The sequence below is a fragment of the Salmo salar genome, chromosome 12 (assembly GCF_965601325.2).
Source record: "Salmo salar chromosome 12, fSalSal1, whole genome shotgun sequence".
Lineage (NCBI taxonomy): Eukaryota > Metazoa > Chordata > Actinopteri > Salmoniformes > Salmonidae > Salmo > Salmo salar.
In genome coordinates this window covers 27,942,919-27,957,500 of record NC_138302.1, presented here as the reverse complement: position 1 = coordinate 27,957,500, position 14,582 = coordinate 27,942,919, and the positions used below count along the sequence as shown (strand labels likewise).

Genomic DNA, 14,582 nt, shown 5'->3' with positions numbered 1-14,582 from the left:
CTTCTAAGATGTAAAGACCTAAGGTCACTATATGACCACAAAGGTCATCCTCAGTCACAACCATGACTGTAGGGCCAAGCGGCCATTTTGAAGCCACAACCCCATCGAGGTGCTGTGACAGTGTGTGACCCAGTGTTGTTGAGTCAAAGTAGGCCAGTCCCAGTCTCAGTGTCACATAGCCCACATTCCTCAGAATCCTCCCATAGCAGACTGCTTTAGAGGATCTGGACAAACATACTCTTCTTAATAAACCTCTGTGTCCCAAATGGCACCCTATTCCCTATATAGTGCACTACTTTTTACTAGGGCCCATCGAGCTCTGATCAAAAGTAGTGCAGTCAGAAGTAGTGCACCACATAGGGAATAGGGTGCCCTTTGGGAGGCAGGGGGAGTGAGCTGCCACAGCTGTCCACAGTCCCTCTCTAAATGAATCTGGGAGTGAACAGGAGGATCAGGGCTGGGCTCCACTGATCCTAGGTCATCTGCTGAGGACAAGCCAGATAGGGGATTAAAATGGGAGAGATGGAGGACAGAGAGAGGCTCGGCACCACCACCACACCTCTGGGTTAGAGTCCATAGGGGGACCTGTCAGCGTAGTAGTAATGTGATCGTAGGGGGACTCTGAATAGTAGTTGTACTGGTAGTTTATAAGGAGGATAAGGGTGTGTACATACGAACTAAGGATAGCTATGGGAGTGTGCGTTATACATAGACATTCTACAAATGACCATCTAAAAACACACCGCACAAACACACACACACACACACACACACACACACACACACACACACACACACACACACACACACACACACACACACACACTTAGACATACACACACACTGAGGCACCAAGAGCCTAGGGGCACCAGAGCAACCCTCTACACAAACAAACAGCCCAGGTCTTAACCATCCTCTCCAACTATACCAGCACATACAGCCCCATTTAGAAAACTTCAAAGACTCCACAAGACCTGTACAGTACAGCCTACCACATGACGTAATGCACCATGTCAGTCAGTCATCAGGTAACAGAGATCACTATTACAGCCAACATGGGTCCTAATGCATTATGTTAGCATTGTCGCAGAACCAAAATGGCCACCTAGTCCAGTGGTTCCCAACCAGGGGTACTAGGACCCCTGGGGGTACTTGGCCTATCCACAGGGGGTACTTGAGAAGACTCATGAGACCATAGGCCGACTGATAAAATGAGTTGGTGGTACAGTAAGCGAAAAAGTTTGGCAGCCACTGGCCTAGTCGACAGCCTCTCCAGTGTTCGTGAGCATAGAAAGACCGCAACTGGGCAGCCATTTTGGATCTGGCCGTAGATCAATCGCTCCCAGAGAGATGCCAGAAACGGTGGCCGGTCGCCATGTTGTCAGCTGATGGCAGTCTTAATGATGGACCATGGGCCACACACCAGACGACTCATATTTCACATTCTTCTGTCATGCCATCCAGAAAAACAGACATACTGCCCTGAGAAAGACCATGGAGCTCCCTCCCAGTTACCATAATCCCCATAGGCTTTGATGAACTATTCCTTCTCTCATCCCTCGTGTCTTAAAATAACATGTTATTGAAATGTTCAAGGGTTCATTGTAGTTCATTGTGGCTTGTTTGTCGCTGTTGTTGCTGATGAGGTCCCTATTTTTGGATGTTGTGGCTTTAGGGTGAACAATTTCCATTGTTCCTAGCGAATTAGCAAAGCTTTTAATATTTTTAATTTTTTAATTATGACACATACACTCAACAAGACAGACAATTTCCATAGTAATTTACTAAACATGAAATAGTCATTCTGTTAGTGCCTACTTAAACCAAAAATAAAACAATTGGCCTCATATTACAACTACTGCGGGTCAACGCTGGACTAACAATGTCTGGATGCGTACAATATGTCTACTTCCATAAATACAGTCTAGGAAAAAAATGACATTTGTTTTTGGTGTAGTATCACTTTTGATTAGGTGATCCCCTTTATAAAATCAACAGTGACACTCAATCTTGCTCAGTCTATATAAATTATTACTACTCAATCACTATCAACCATTTAACTAACCAACCGTCAAACCAACGCTAAGGAACCACTTCGTCCTCAGATACTTCAAACATATTTTTCTGACGTATCCTCTTTCATCGATGTACAGGCATGTACTGTATGTCTGACGTAGCCAGGGTCGGATTCCGACTTTTCGTAATGTGTCCATGTCCGTGACTTTGGAACCCAATATGTCATGTTAATCACACTGGGGCTGGGGTCTCTGAAACATGACCCCTCACCTTAGGCATCACTGGCATCCATATATGTGCTTCTTAAACATGGACTCGGAATTTCCATTTGTTTCCCTGCCTTCACCACAGAAACAGGGGATGTAAAAAAAAGAGTGGAACGTGACAAACCCCCACATATCTCCCTGAACTTCATGCTAGAAATCTCCAAAAGTTATTGAAAAGCCATTCACTTCAATAGGATCATAAGATCATTTTTTATTTTATTTTATTTCACCTTTATTTAACCAGGTAGGCCAGTTGAGAACAAGTTCGTATTTACAATTGTGACCTGGACAAGATAAAGCAAAGCAGTGCAACAAAAACAACAACACAGAGTTACACATGGGATAAACAAAGTACAGTCAATAACACAATATAAAATCTGTATACAGTGTGTGCAAATTAAGTAAGGAGGTAAGGCAATAAATAGGCCATAGTGGCAAAGTAATTACAATTTAGCAATTAACACTGGGGTGATAGATGTGCAGATGAGGATGTGCAAGTATAAATACTGGTATAAATACTGGTGTGCAAAAGAGCAGAAAAAATATATATATATGGGGATGAGGTAGGTAGATGATTATTTACAGATGGGCTATTTACAGATGGGCTGTGTACAGCTGCAGCGATCAGTAAGCTGCTCTGACAGCCGATGCTTGAAGTTAGTGAGGGAGATATAAGTCTCCAACTTCAGTGATTTTTGCAATTCGTTCCAGTCATTGGCAGCAGAGAACTGGAAGGAAAGGCGGCCAAAGGAGGTGTTGGCTTTGGGGATGACCAGCGAAATATACCTGCTGGAGTGTGTGCTACGGGTGGGTGTTGCTATGGATTACCAGTGAGCTGAGATAAGGCAGAGCTTTACCTAGCAAAGACTTATAGATGACCTGGAGCCAGTAGGTTTGGCGACGAAAATGTAGCGAGGACCAGCCAACGAGAGCATACAGGTCGCAATGGTGGGTAGTATATTGGGCTTTGGTGATGAAATGGATGGCACCGTGATAGACTACATCCAGTTTTCTGAGTAGAGTTTTGGAGGCTATTTTGTAAATGACATCGCCGAAGTCAAGGATCGGCAGGATAGTCAGTTTTACGAGGGTATTTTTGGCAGCATGAGTGAAGGAGGCTTTGTTGCAAAATAGGAAGCCGATTCTAGATTTAACTTTGGATGGGAGATGCTTAATGTGAGTCTGGAAGGAGAGTTTACAGTCTAGCCAGACACCTAGGTATTTATAGTTGTCCACATATTCTAAGTCAGAACCGTCTAGAGTAGTGATGCTAAGCGGGCGGGCGGGTGAAGAGCATGCATTTAGTTTTACTAGCATTTCAGAGCAGTTGGAGGCCACGGATGGAGTGTTGTATGGCATTGAAGCTCGTTTGGAGGTTTGTTAACAGAGTATCCAAAGAATGGTGTCGTCTGCGTAGAGGTGGATCAAAGAATCACCCGCAGCAAGAGCGACATCATTGATATATACAGAGAAAAGCGTTGGCCCAGGAATTGAACCCTGTGGCACCCCCATAGAGACTGCCAGAGGTTCCCGGACAACAGGCCCTCCGATTTGAGGCGAGGCAGTCATTAGAGAAACCAAAGCTGTTGAGTCTGCCGATAAGTATACAGTGATTGACAGAGTCGAAAGCCTTGGCCAGGTCGATGAAGACGGCTGCACAGTACTGTTTTTTATCGATGGTAGTTATGATATCGTTTAGGACCTTGAGCGTGGCTTAGGTGCAGTGGGATTCAAGATGGTCGATGATCTGTTTGTTCACTTGGCTTTTGAAGACTTTAGAAAGGCAGTGCAGGATGGATATAGGTCTGTAACAGTTTGGGTCTAGAGTGTCTCCCCCTTTGAAGAGGGGAATGACCACGGCCGCTTTCCAATCTTTAGGAATCTCAGACGATACTAAAGAGAGGTTGAACAGACTAGTAATAGCAATCATTCATCTGCCTACCAATGTACTGTATAGTAACTGTATAGCACACTTAGAGAAAATCTCTGATCTTTGTAGGCCTATGTCTTCATAACATACCAACTCTTCTTTCAGATTCAGATAAGCTTTATTAGCATTAATGAACAAGGCCGCTGTTGCTAAAACCAGTTGAGAAAATGACACCAACAATAACAGTAAAAAAAAAAAGTATTGTAATGGTGATTAGAGAAATGAAATAAATATGATATAGAGTATATATATATATATATATATAATAAATATTACCAGAGATTTTTTTTTAATTAATATAAATAAAATAAATACATCAAAATAGTAATGATACTCTTTCTTTTTCTCGGTTCTTTATGATATAGGATCATTCTTCAATGTAGAACCTACTGGATAGTCCACTTACAGTACTAGAGATGCCTATAGTTGAGGTGCCTATAGTTGAGGTGCCTATAGTTGAGGTGGCTATATTTGAGGTGCCTATAGTTGAGGTGCCTATATTTGAGGTGGCTATAGTTGAGGTGCCTATAGTTGAGGTGGCTAAATTTGATGTGGCTATAGTTGAGGTGGCTATATTTGAGGTGGCTATAGTTGAGGTGCCTATAGTTGAGGTGCCTATAGTTGAGGTGCCTATAGTTGAGGTGGCTATATTTGAGGTGCCTATAGTTGAGGTGCCTATATTTGAGGTGGCTATAGTTGAGGTGGCTATATTTGAGGTGCCTATAGTTGAGGTGCCTATATTTGAGGTGGCTATAGTTGAGATGCCTATAGTTGAGGTGGCTATATTTGATGTGGCTATAGTTGAGGTGGCTATATTTGAGGTGGCTATAGTTGAGGTGCCTATAGTTGAGGTGGCTATAGTTGAGGTGGCTATAGTTGAGGTGGCTATAGTTGAGGTGCCTATAGTTGAGGTGGCTATATTTGATGTGGCTATATTTGAGGTGGCTATATTTGAGGTGCCTATATTTGAGGTGCCTATACAGTAGTTGAAGTGGCTATATTTGAGGTGGCTATAGTTGAGGTGGCTATATTTGAGGTGGCTATATTTTAACTCTATATGCTTTCATAACCATCTCTTTTCTCTCTGTCTGTTCTCTGGCTCCAGGTTCCACACATCTCGGGGACCAGCCAGCGCGGGCTCCCTCCATCCCCAGCTCTCCCTCCTCCTCCCACTACACCCCCAGCGCCCTAGCCCTGGCCCTGGGTAGTGGAAGCTCTGACCCTGTCCTTAACGGAGGCCTGGGAGGCCCCTGCTCCGGGGCCTACTGTGGTGGCTCTGCGGGAGGTCTGTACCTTTCAGAGCCACTCTATTAATCAAACTATCAAACCCACTGCAGGGGGTTAAGAGAGGAGAGAGGGACACTAGGTAGCAGATGTACCTGGGTGGGGAGTCTGTTCGGTACATTGCTTCTTGTGCTGTGCAGCGAGAGGACACAATGTCTCGTCTACTGTTGTAGTTACGTAATGTGAGGCTGCCTTCATAGTAGAACAACAGTGGTAAAATGGGTTTGTACTGTATTTATTGTAAGGAATTTATTGATCAACACTGTAGATTAGATCCATTACATCAGTTCATACACTACCGGTCAAACGTTTTAGAACACCTACTCATTCAAGGGTTTTTCTTCCTTTTTCAAAAATAATAGTGAAGATATCGAAACTATGAAATAACACATATGGAATCATGTAGTAACCAAAAAAGTGTTAAACAAATCAAAAAATATTTTATTTTTGAGATTCTTCAAATAGCCACCATTTGCCTTGGTGACAACTTTGCACACTCTTGGCACACTCTTGGCATTCTCTCAATCAGCTTCATGAGGTAGTTGTCACGCGGAATGACGCTGGAGAGAGGAAGCTGGTACGGGGAGTAAACATTTAATAAACAACTGACATAGACGAGACAGGAACAGCGTCAGAAAGAAATACAAAGACAAAAACAATACAATGCAGCAGCAGGGAACAGAGCTAGGGAACTGACAAATATAGGGGAGGAAATAAACAAGAGATAAGTGAGTCCAGGTGAGTCCAATAACGCTGATGCGAGTGACGAGGGAGGGCAGGTGTGAGTGATGGATGGCAGGAGCGTGTGATGCAGGGTAATCTGGCGGCCTCAAGCGCCAGGGGAGGGAAGAGTGGGAGTAGATGTGACAGTACCCCTCCCTCTTGGGATGCCACCTGGCGTCCCACCTGGGCGAACCGGCCGAGACATGGGCGCTGGGCAAGCCAGTTGGGGCGTGAAAGCCCAGCAAACCGGCAGGAGCGTGAGAGCCTGGCGAGCCGGCCGAGGCATAAGAGCCTGACCATCCGGCTGAGGCAAGACGCCTGTCGATCCTGCAGCAGAAGGGGAAGGGAAGCCCGATGATCCCGTGGAGTGTGACGTGGGATGGGAAGCCGACGAGCCAGGAAAACCTCTCGAGCCAGCCAGGGAGTGAAAGCCCGACGGGCTGGCTTAGGCACCCCGTTTCCATCAGCGGCGGAATCCACCCCGACGTCACCAACAAAACACAAGACAAACAAAAAAAAACTACTGGACCGGCTGGGCGAACAAAAACTGACGATCCGGCTGAGGCCCAACGTGGGATGGGTGCCATCCGAGCCAACCGGGGAAAGGAAACCTCTCGAGCCAGCTAGGGCGTGGAAGCCCGACGAGCTGGCTAGGCATCCCCGGTTCCATCGGTGGCGACCCAGAACCGCTGCCACCATTCCAACCAGAACGCCAGTACTCCCCGATGCTTTGTTTGTTGGCTGCTGCATTCTGTCACGCGGAAGGACGCTGGAGAGACGAAGCAGGTACGGGGAGTAAACATTTAATAAACAACTGACATAGACGAGACAGGAACAGCGTCAGAAACAAATACAAAGACAAAAACAATACAATGCAGCAGCAGGGAACAGAGCTAGGGAACTGACAAATTTAGGGGAGGAAATAAACAGGAGATAAGTGAGTCCAGGTGAGTCCAATAACGCTGATGCGAGTGACGAGGGAGGGCAGGTGTGAGTGATGGATGGCAGGAGCGTGTGATGCAGGGTAATCTGGCACCCTCAAGCGCCAGGGGAAGGGAAGAGTGGGAGCAGATGTGACAGTAGTCACCTGGAATGCATTACAATTAACAGGTGTGCATTCTTCAAAGTGAATTTGTGGAATGTCTTTCCTTCTTAATGTGTTTGAGCCAATCAGTTGTGTTGTGACAAGGTAGGGGTGGTATACAGAACATAGCCCTATTTGGTAAAAGACCAAGTCCATATTATGGCAAGAACAACTAAAATAAGCAAAGAGAAACCACAGTCCATCATTACTTTAAGACATGAAGGTCAGTCAATACGGAACATTTCAAGAACTTTGGACATAGTTTCTTCAATGGCAGTCGCAAAAACCATCAAGCGCTATGATGAAACTGGCTCTCATGAGGACTGTCACAGGAATGGAAGACCCAGAGCTACCTTTGCTGCAGAGGATACGTTCATTAGAGTTACCAGCCTCAGAAATTGCAGACAAGTAAATGCTTCACACACTTCAAGTAACAGACACATCTCAACATCAACTGTTCAGAGGAGATTGTATGAATCAGGCCTTTGTGGTCGAATTGCTGCAACGAAACTACTACTAAAGGACACCAATAAGAACAAGAGACTTGCTTGGGCCAAGAAACACAAGCAATGGACATTATATCGGTGGAAATGTCTCCTTTGGTCTGGAGTCCAAATGTAAGATATTTGGTTCCAACCGCCGTGTTTTTGTGAGACGTGGTGTGGGTGAACGGATGATCTCCATATGTGTATTTCCCACCGTAAAGCATGGAGGAGGTGGTCTTATAGTGTGGGGGTGCTTTGCTGGTGACACTGTCTGTGATTTATTTAGTATTAAAGCAAACAACCAGCATGGCTACCACAGCAATACTCCATCATATTTTTTTTTACCTTTATTTAACTAGGCAAGTCAGTTAAGAACAAATTCTTATTTACAATGATGGCTTAGGAACAATGGGTTAACTGCCATGTTCAGGGGCAGAACGACAGATTCTTACCTTGTCAGCTCAGGGATTTTATCCAGCAACCTTTCGGTTAACTGGCCCAATGCTCTAACCACTAGGCTACCTACCGCCCCAGGCTTAGTGGGACTATAGTTTGTTTTTCAACAGGACAATGACCCAACACACCTCCATGCTGTGTAAGGGCTATTTTACCAAGAAGGAGAGTAATGGAGTGCTGCATCAGATGACCTGACCTCCACAATCACCCGACCTCAACCAAATTGAGATGGTTTGGGATGAGTCGGACCGCAGAGAGAAGGAAAAGCAGCAAAAAGTGCTCAGCATATGTGGGAACTCCTTCAAGACTGTTGGAAAAGCATTTCAGGTGAAGCTGGTTGAGAGAATGCCAAGAGTGTGCAAAGCTGTCACCAAGGCAATGGGTGGCTATTTGAAGAATCTCAAATATCAAATATATTTTGATTTGTTTAACAATTTTTGGGGTACTACATGATTCCATATGTGTTATTTCATAGTTTTGAGGTCTTCATTTTACTGCAATGTAGAAAATAGTAAAAATGAAGAAAGACCATTGAATGAGTAGGTGTTCTAAAACTTTTGAACGGTAGTGTACATGCAGAATGTTCTTTCATTAGTCTATTGACTACTGACACCCCTAACACCTCTCCCTCCTTCCCTCCCTCCATCGCTACCTCCCCCCTAACAGGAACGACCCCCAGCTCGCCCGTCAGCCTCCCCAAGTCGCCCACCTTCCCATCAGGCAGCGGGAGAGGGCCCGGGTGGCCGACTGGCGATGAGTGTTCCATCTGCTACGAGAATCACGTGGACACGGTCATCTACGCCTGCGGTCACATGTGTCTCTGCTACACCTGTGGCGTCAAACTTAAGAAGATGTCCAACGCCTGCTGCCCCATCTGCAGGAGACAAATCAAAGACATCATTAAGACCTACCGTAGCACGTAGGGGGCCATTGAAGCTAAGGGCCTCGAAACTGAGGGCCACAGGCATAAGTTAATGGGGAGAGGAGGAAGACATTTGGGGAAAGACTTTGATAAGCTTTTAAGATCAGGGAAATGGACAATGGACAGTTCACTCTGGTACTTTGGTGTGATGGATTTTGAGGAAGTATCTTGGTTTTTGGTTCAAATACCCATTTTGTGTTGGCTGGTACAGTTAGTAGACCTGCACTGCAAAGGTCTCTTGCATTTCCACTTTCCCTCTCTGACGCAGTGTGTGACGGCTTTTGAAGTGGCGGGTTTGCAACCGTGGCGAGAACTTCCTCTCTCAACTAGAAGTTTTCATTCTTCTTACTCTCTCCGAGGATTCAGGAAGTTTCAGACTTGTTGTTTAAGCCACTTCCAGATGACTGCATGGAAGCAAACCATGTGGTTTCAATTCAACGTTTTTGCTCTTGAGATTATCTATTTATGTTGAAGAGGAGAAGGACTGTTAAGTTCCAAAATTTGCTTCTTAACTTGACTCAACTTTGTTAAAAAAAAACAACAGGCAAAATGTCTACCCTTGTCCACAAAAAGTTATTTATTAACATAACGTCTCAGTATGGCACAACTTCTGTCTGTGTGTTACTTAGGCAAACTGCAGAGGAAAAGAGAGGACTTATTTGTTGCTCAAGGGTCGTGACCGGAAAGGGATGCATTTCTGTAGTAGTCATAGGATTCATCAATAGGAAGATGACTACAGTTGTATAAAGTTGTGAAGTATAGGGATGTAAGTATATGACGTGTGAAGGAGTGCTGTATCACCTCTTGCTCCTATACAGTAAGTCATATATTCTCAACCAAATGTATTTGTGTGGTAGTTCTATAGCACATTCATTGGTGGTAGCTGTCCTGTTGCGCTAGCTAGCTATCTGCTTGCTCTGCAGTGTTGTATGTTGCACTGAAGTCAGTACTGCGCTCCTGGAAATGCCCCATAAAGAAAGGAGAGGATACATATTATTTTACACAATAAATTTAAACAGCCATCAAAACAATGTCACTGGCAGCCTCAGCTCCCAATCCAATCCCAGAATTTGTACCCACATCATGTGACTGGAAGCAGGAAGTGAAAGTACATTTATTGGGTGTTCCTCAGGTCCAGCTGTTAACGCCCCAAAATGGTGACAGTTTACGCAAACACCAGCCCAATGCACTGTGATTGTTGCCAGGGTAATAGAGTTCAACGTCGATCCGACACAGCCCCCTGCCTTAATTTATGAACAGTTAATTTGTTACCAACGGATGTGTGATTAATAATGCTTTGTTTCTATCCATATTTTTCACCAAGACCCCTTACTAAATACCAAATACGATGTTGTGTGTCAGAAGAAAAGCTTCAGAAACAGGACTTCAGAAACTCAGAGGATAAAAAGCACATGAAACAAAACTGAATTGATCCCAACTTATTTTTATAACTCAAAATACTTACTGGTCAGAGGTAATTTGCATCACAGACAGTCAGTAATATGTACACAACCCTAACCCTATCACGGTTCTATTCTAACATCTGCATAGTGCTTCCACCAGCAACAAATACCCTTCACAGTTACACACATTAATGTAGGGTTATGATAGGTACAGTGAGGGAAAAATGTATTTGATCCCTTGCTGATTTTGTACGTTTGCCCACTGACAAAGAAAGGATCAGTCTATAATTTTAATGGTAGGTTTATTTGAACAGTGAGACAGAATAACAACAACAAAAATCCAGAAAAACGCATGTCAAAAATGTTATAAAATGATATGCGTTTTAATGAGGGAAATAAGTATTTGACCCCTCTGCAAAACATGACTTAGTACTTGGTGGAAAAACCCTTGTTAGCAATCACAGAGGTCAGACATTTCTTGTAGTTGGCCACCAGGTTTGCACATATCTCAGGAGGAATTTTGTCCCACTCCTCTTTGCAGATCTTCTCCAAGTCATTAAGGTTTCAAGGCTGACATTTGGCAACTCACTTTGGAGACTGGCTAGGCCACTCCAGGACCTTAAGGTGCTTCTTCTTGAGCCACTCCTTTGTTGCCTTGGCCGTGTGTTTTGGGTCATTGTCATGCTGGAATACCCATTCACGACCCATTTTCAATGCCCTGGCTGAGGGAAGGAGGTTCCCACCCAAGATTTGACCGTACATGGCCCCGTCCATCATCCCTTTGATGCGGTGAAGTTGTCCTGTCCCCTTAGCAGAAAAACACCCCCAAAGCATAATGTTTCCACCTCCATGTTTGATGGTGGGGATGGTGTTCTTGGGGTCATAGGCAGCATTCCTCCTCCTCCAAACACGGCGAGTTGAGTTGATGCCAAAGAGCTCAATTTTGGTCTCATCTGACCACAACACGTTCACCCAGTTGTCCTCTGAATCATTCAGATGTTCATTGGCAAACTTCAGACGGGCATGTATATGTGCTTTCTTGAGCAGGGGGACCTTACGGGCACTGCAGGATTTCAGTTCTTCACGGCGTAGTGTGTTACCAATTGTTTTCTTGGTGACTATGGTCCCAGCTGCCTTGAGATCATTGACAAGATCCTCCCATGTAGTTCTGGGCTGATTCCTCACCGTTCTCATGATCATTGCAACTCCACGAGGTGAGATCTTGCATGGAGCCCCAGGCTGAGGGAGATTGACAGTTCTTTTGTGTTTCTTCCATTTGCGAATAATCGCACCAACTGTTGTCACCTTCTCACCAAGCTGTTTGGCGATGGTCTTATAGCCCATTCCAGCCTTGTGTAGGTCTACAATCTTGTCCCTGACATCCTTGGAGAGCTCTTTGGTCTTGCCATGGTGGAGAGTTTGGAATCTGATTGATTGATTGCTTCTGTGGACAGGTGTCTTTTATACAGGTAACAAACTGAGATTAGGAGCACTCCCATTAAGAGTGTGCTCCTAATCTCAGCTCGTTACCTGTATAAAAGACACCTGGGAGCCAGAAATCTTTCTGATTGAGATGGGGTCAAATACTTATTTCCCTCATTAAAATGCAAATCAATTTATAACATTTTTGACATGTGGTTTCTGGATTTCTTTGTTGTTATTCTGTCTCTCACTGTTCAAATAAACCTACCATTAAAATTATAGACTGGTCATTTCTTTGACCGTGGGCAAACATACAAAATCAGCAGGGGATCAAATACTTTTTTCCCTCACTGTAGATGGGAGTTCCTCAATGTTACAAGTTGATATACAGTCGGTTACACGTGTTGTCATTTACCCCATATGACTTTTATCACTTTGGGGCGAATCCTAATTTACACCTAAGTCGAATTATCACTCAGTCTCCCATTGACATCAAAGCAAGACTACCTGAAAATGTGATTTTGTAAAAGTACGAATTTTCCCTTTTATGATCAGAATGTGTCATATATCCCATTGAAATTCCCCTCGTGCTTGTGTGTACTGGAGCTATATGCCATAGCTTTCTGCCGAGAGCTGAAAAGGCAGTTTTTTTAACACGTTTATCTTGCATCCTGGTGTAATTAATAGATAATCAACAAATTAATCTGGAATGTAATGCTGCGACAGTATTTGCCAGCTCTGTTTTTGGGGCAAATACAGACAGATGTTTCGTATACATCCTCTTTACACTCACAAACAGAACTTTGTGTTTTTATGATATTATACGCTACTGCTTGAAGTGTTAATTCACATTTTGAATATTAATTTCTGTTTTAAAATTAGGCAAATAGTTTTATTGGTGTGGTTGGTAGTATCCAGAGAGAAAAAAAACATTTTGTCAGCTTTTTTTTCTCGATTGATAGTCATGATTGTAATGTTTGTTTTCTGGTTGATTGAAACCATGAAATAATCAGCTATTTCTACTTCTACGGTGTATCCTAAAGCCAGGAACGATATTACCTTGTACCTTCCACCAATACCTGGGACTCCCTGCAGTATACAATCATAACACCTCGTTGCTTTGGGTAAAAGACAAGCACAGATTAATAATTTTACAAACCCTGAACATTCAGACGCAGAATTTTTTTGTAATTTATACGTTGTTGTTTATGCCTCTTTTCGAGTCCAAACCAGGTTTGTTTTTATAGCTCTTACCAAGTATAAATTTAAAGGCCGTCGTTGTATGTCAATGTTAAATGTCAATTTATAAGAATCCTGATTGTACTTTAATGGTCTAGTCTATAGGTAATCTCTGGCATATTCTATCGCAGTGAAATTTCTGCTGATACTAAGTGTCCGACGAAATCCGAAATCCAATAAAAAATAAATGTGTTAATCCACATCGTAATTTGAAATGTCTGTGCTAAACGCACGTAATTTCCCCTTGCTTGAAACGTTTTCTTTAAAAAAAAAAAAATTTACTCGCCCTTTATCCAAGGAATTTAACCCACAACCACTAATGTAAACAATAGTCATTGGACATACGGTTATGTCCTAAATGGCATACCGTACATTGACAACCTATAATAACGTAAAAGTTAAATATCATGCAAAAAAAACAAGGCACCTAATTGCTGCCTATCATATTTATTGAGTTACATACAGGATTAATTGAAGTGGTCTGACTCATGTCAGTACTCAGTGGCTTAAAGTTCAACCCTCCAGACAGATACTATGACTAGGGCCCAGAAATGTTCCTGACCTAGTGACCTGGAAAACTCAGGGCCCTAACTATAACACCAACCAGTTGCGGTGTGATACCAATTTACCAAAAAATACATTTTTGGTTTCTCTCCTGATTGTTTGTCGACCCTGTATTGTATCTATCTTCCATTGAAGTGTTTTGATCTCAGATCCTACTGTACTTGGGTGTTTGCTTTCTTCTTCTACTATCCTCCATTTTAGAAAACCCCTTCTTCAGATATCACTAAACAGGTTTCACCTGGGAAATATACTTTCTTTTTCTGTCTTTTAGTTGTTTGAGTTGATTGTTCATGCCGTCCTAGTTAGTGAACTTTGGGACCAATAGAAGACAAGCTAAAAAATAAAACGCTACATCGCAATCTCCTCGGCCATCATTTAGACAGAGTTCAGGGGTCGATCAGAACACTACACATAGAAATGTAACATAGGCTAGGTCAAACATGATTGCTCCTATTTTCCATGATATAGAAGAATATATGTTCTATGTTGTGACTCATCCATTGTTTAAGATATTTTGCAAACCTGTCTTTATTTGAGAACTAGTTTCCAAGTGATCTGTTTGTGAGCTCTGTTAAATGTGAGTCGGACGATTGTGTCAATAAACTTTCCAGACGTGTTTCAAAGAAGTGTCTGTGCCTGCTTTTCTCATAAACCTTGAATAGAACATAAATTACAAAAAATGTGATTACAAGCTAATTCTATATTTTCTATCACATCTCCAATATCTTAATATGATTGGATTATCTCCCATACATATCCAACTATAACATGCACTTGATGACAAATTC

At 43.2% G+C, this 14,582-nt stretch overlaps 1 protein-coding gene across 1 annotated transcript in view; it reads left to right on the top strand.

Moving 5' to 3' along the window:
• Positions 1-14,420, top strand: part of LOC106564692 (E3 ubiquitin-protein ligase NEURL1) — a 63,376-nt gene extending 48,956 nt beyond the window's left edge. Inside the window, exons 5-6 of the mRNA XM_014130945.3 lie at positions 5,318-5,497; positions 8,911-14,420. Of these exons, the coding sequence (XP_013986420.1) occupies positions 5,318-5,497; positions 8,911-9,167 (437 nt within the window). The 3' untranslated portion in view covers positions 9,168-14,420. The remainder of the gene's footprint in view (positions 1-5,317; positions 5,498-8,910) is intronic.
• Positions 14,421-14,582: the final 162 nt, after the last annotated feature.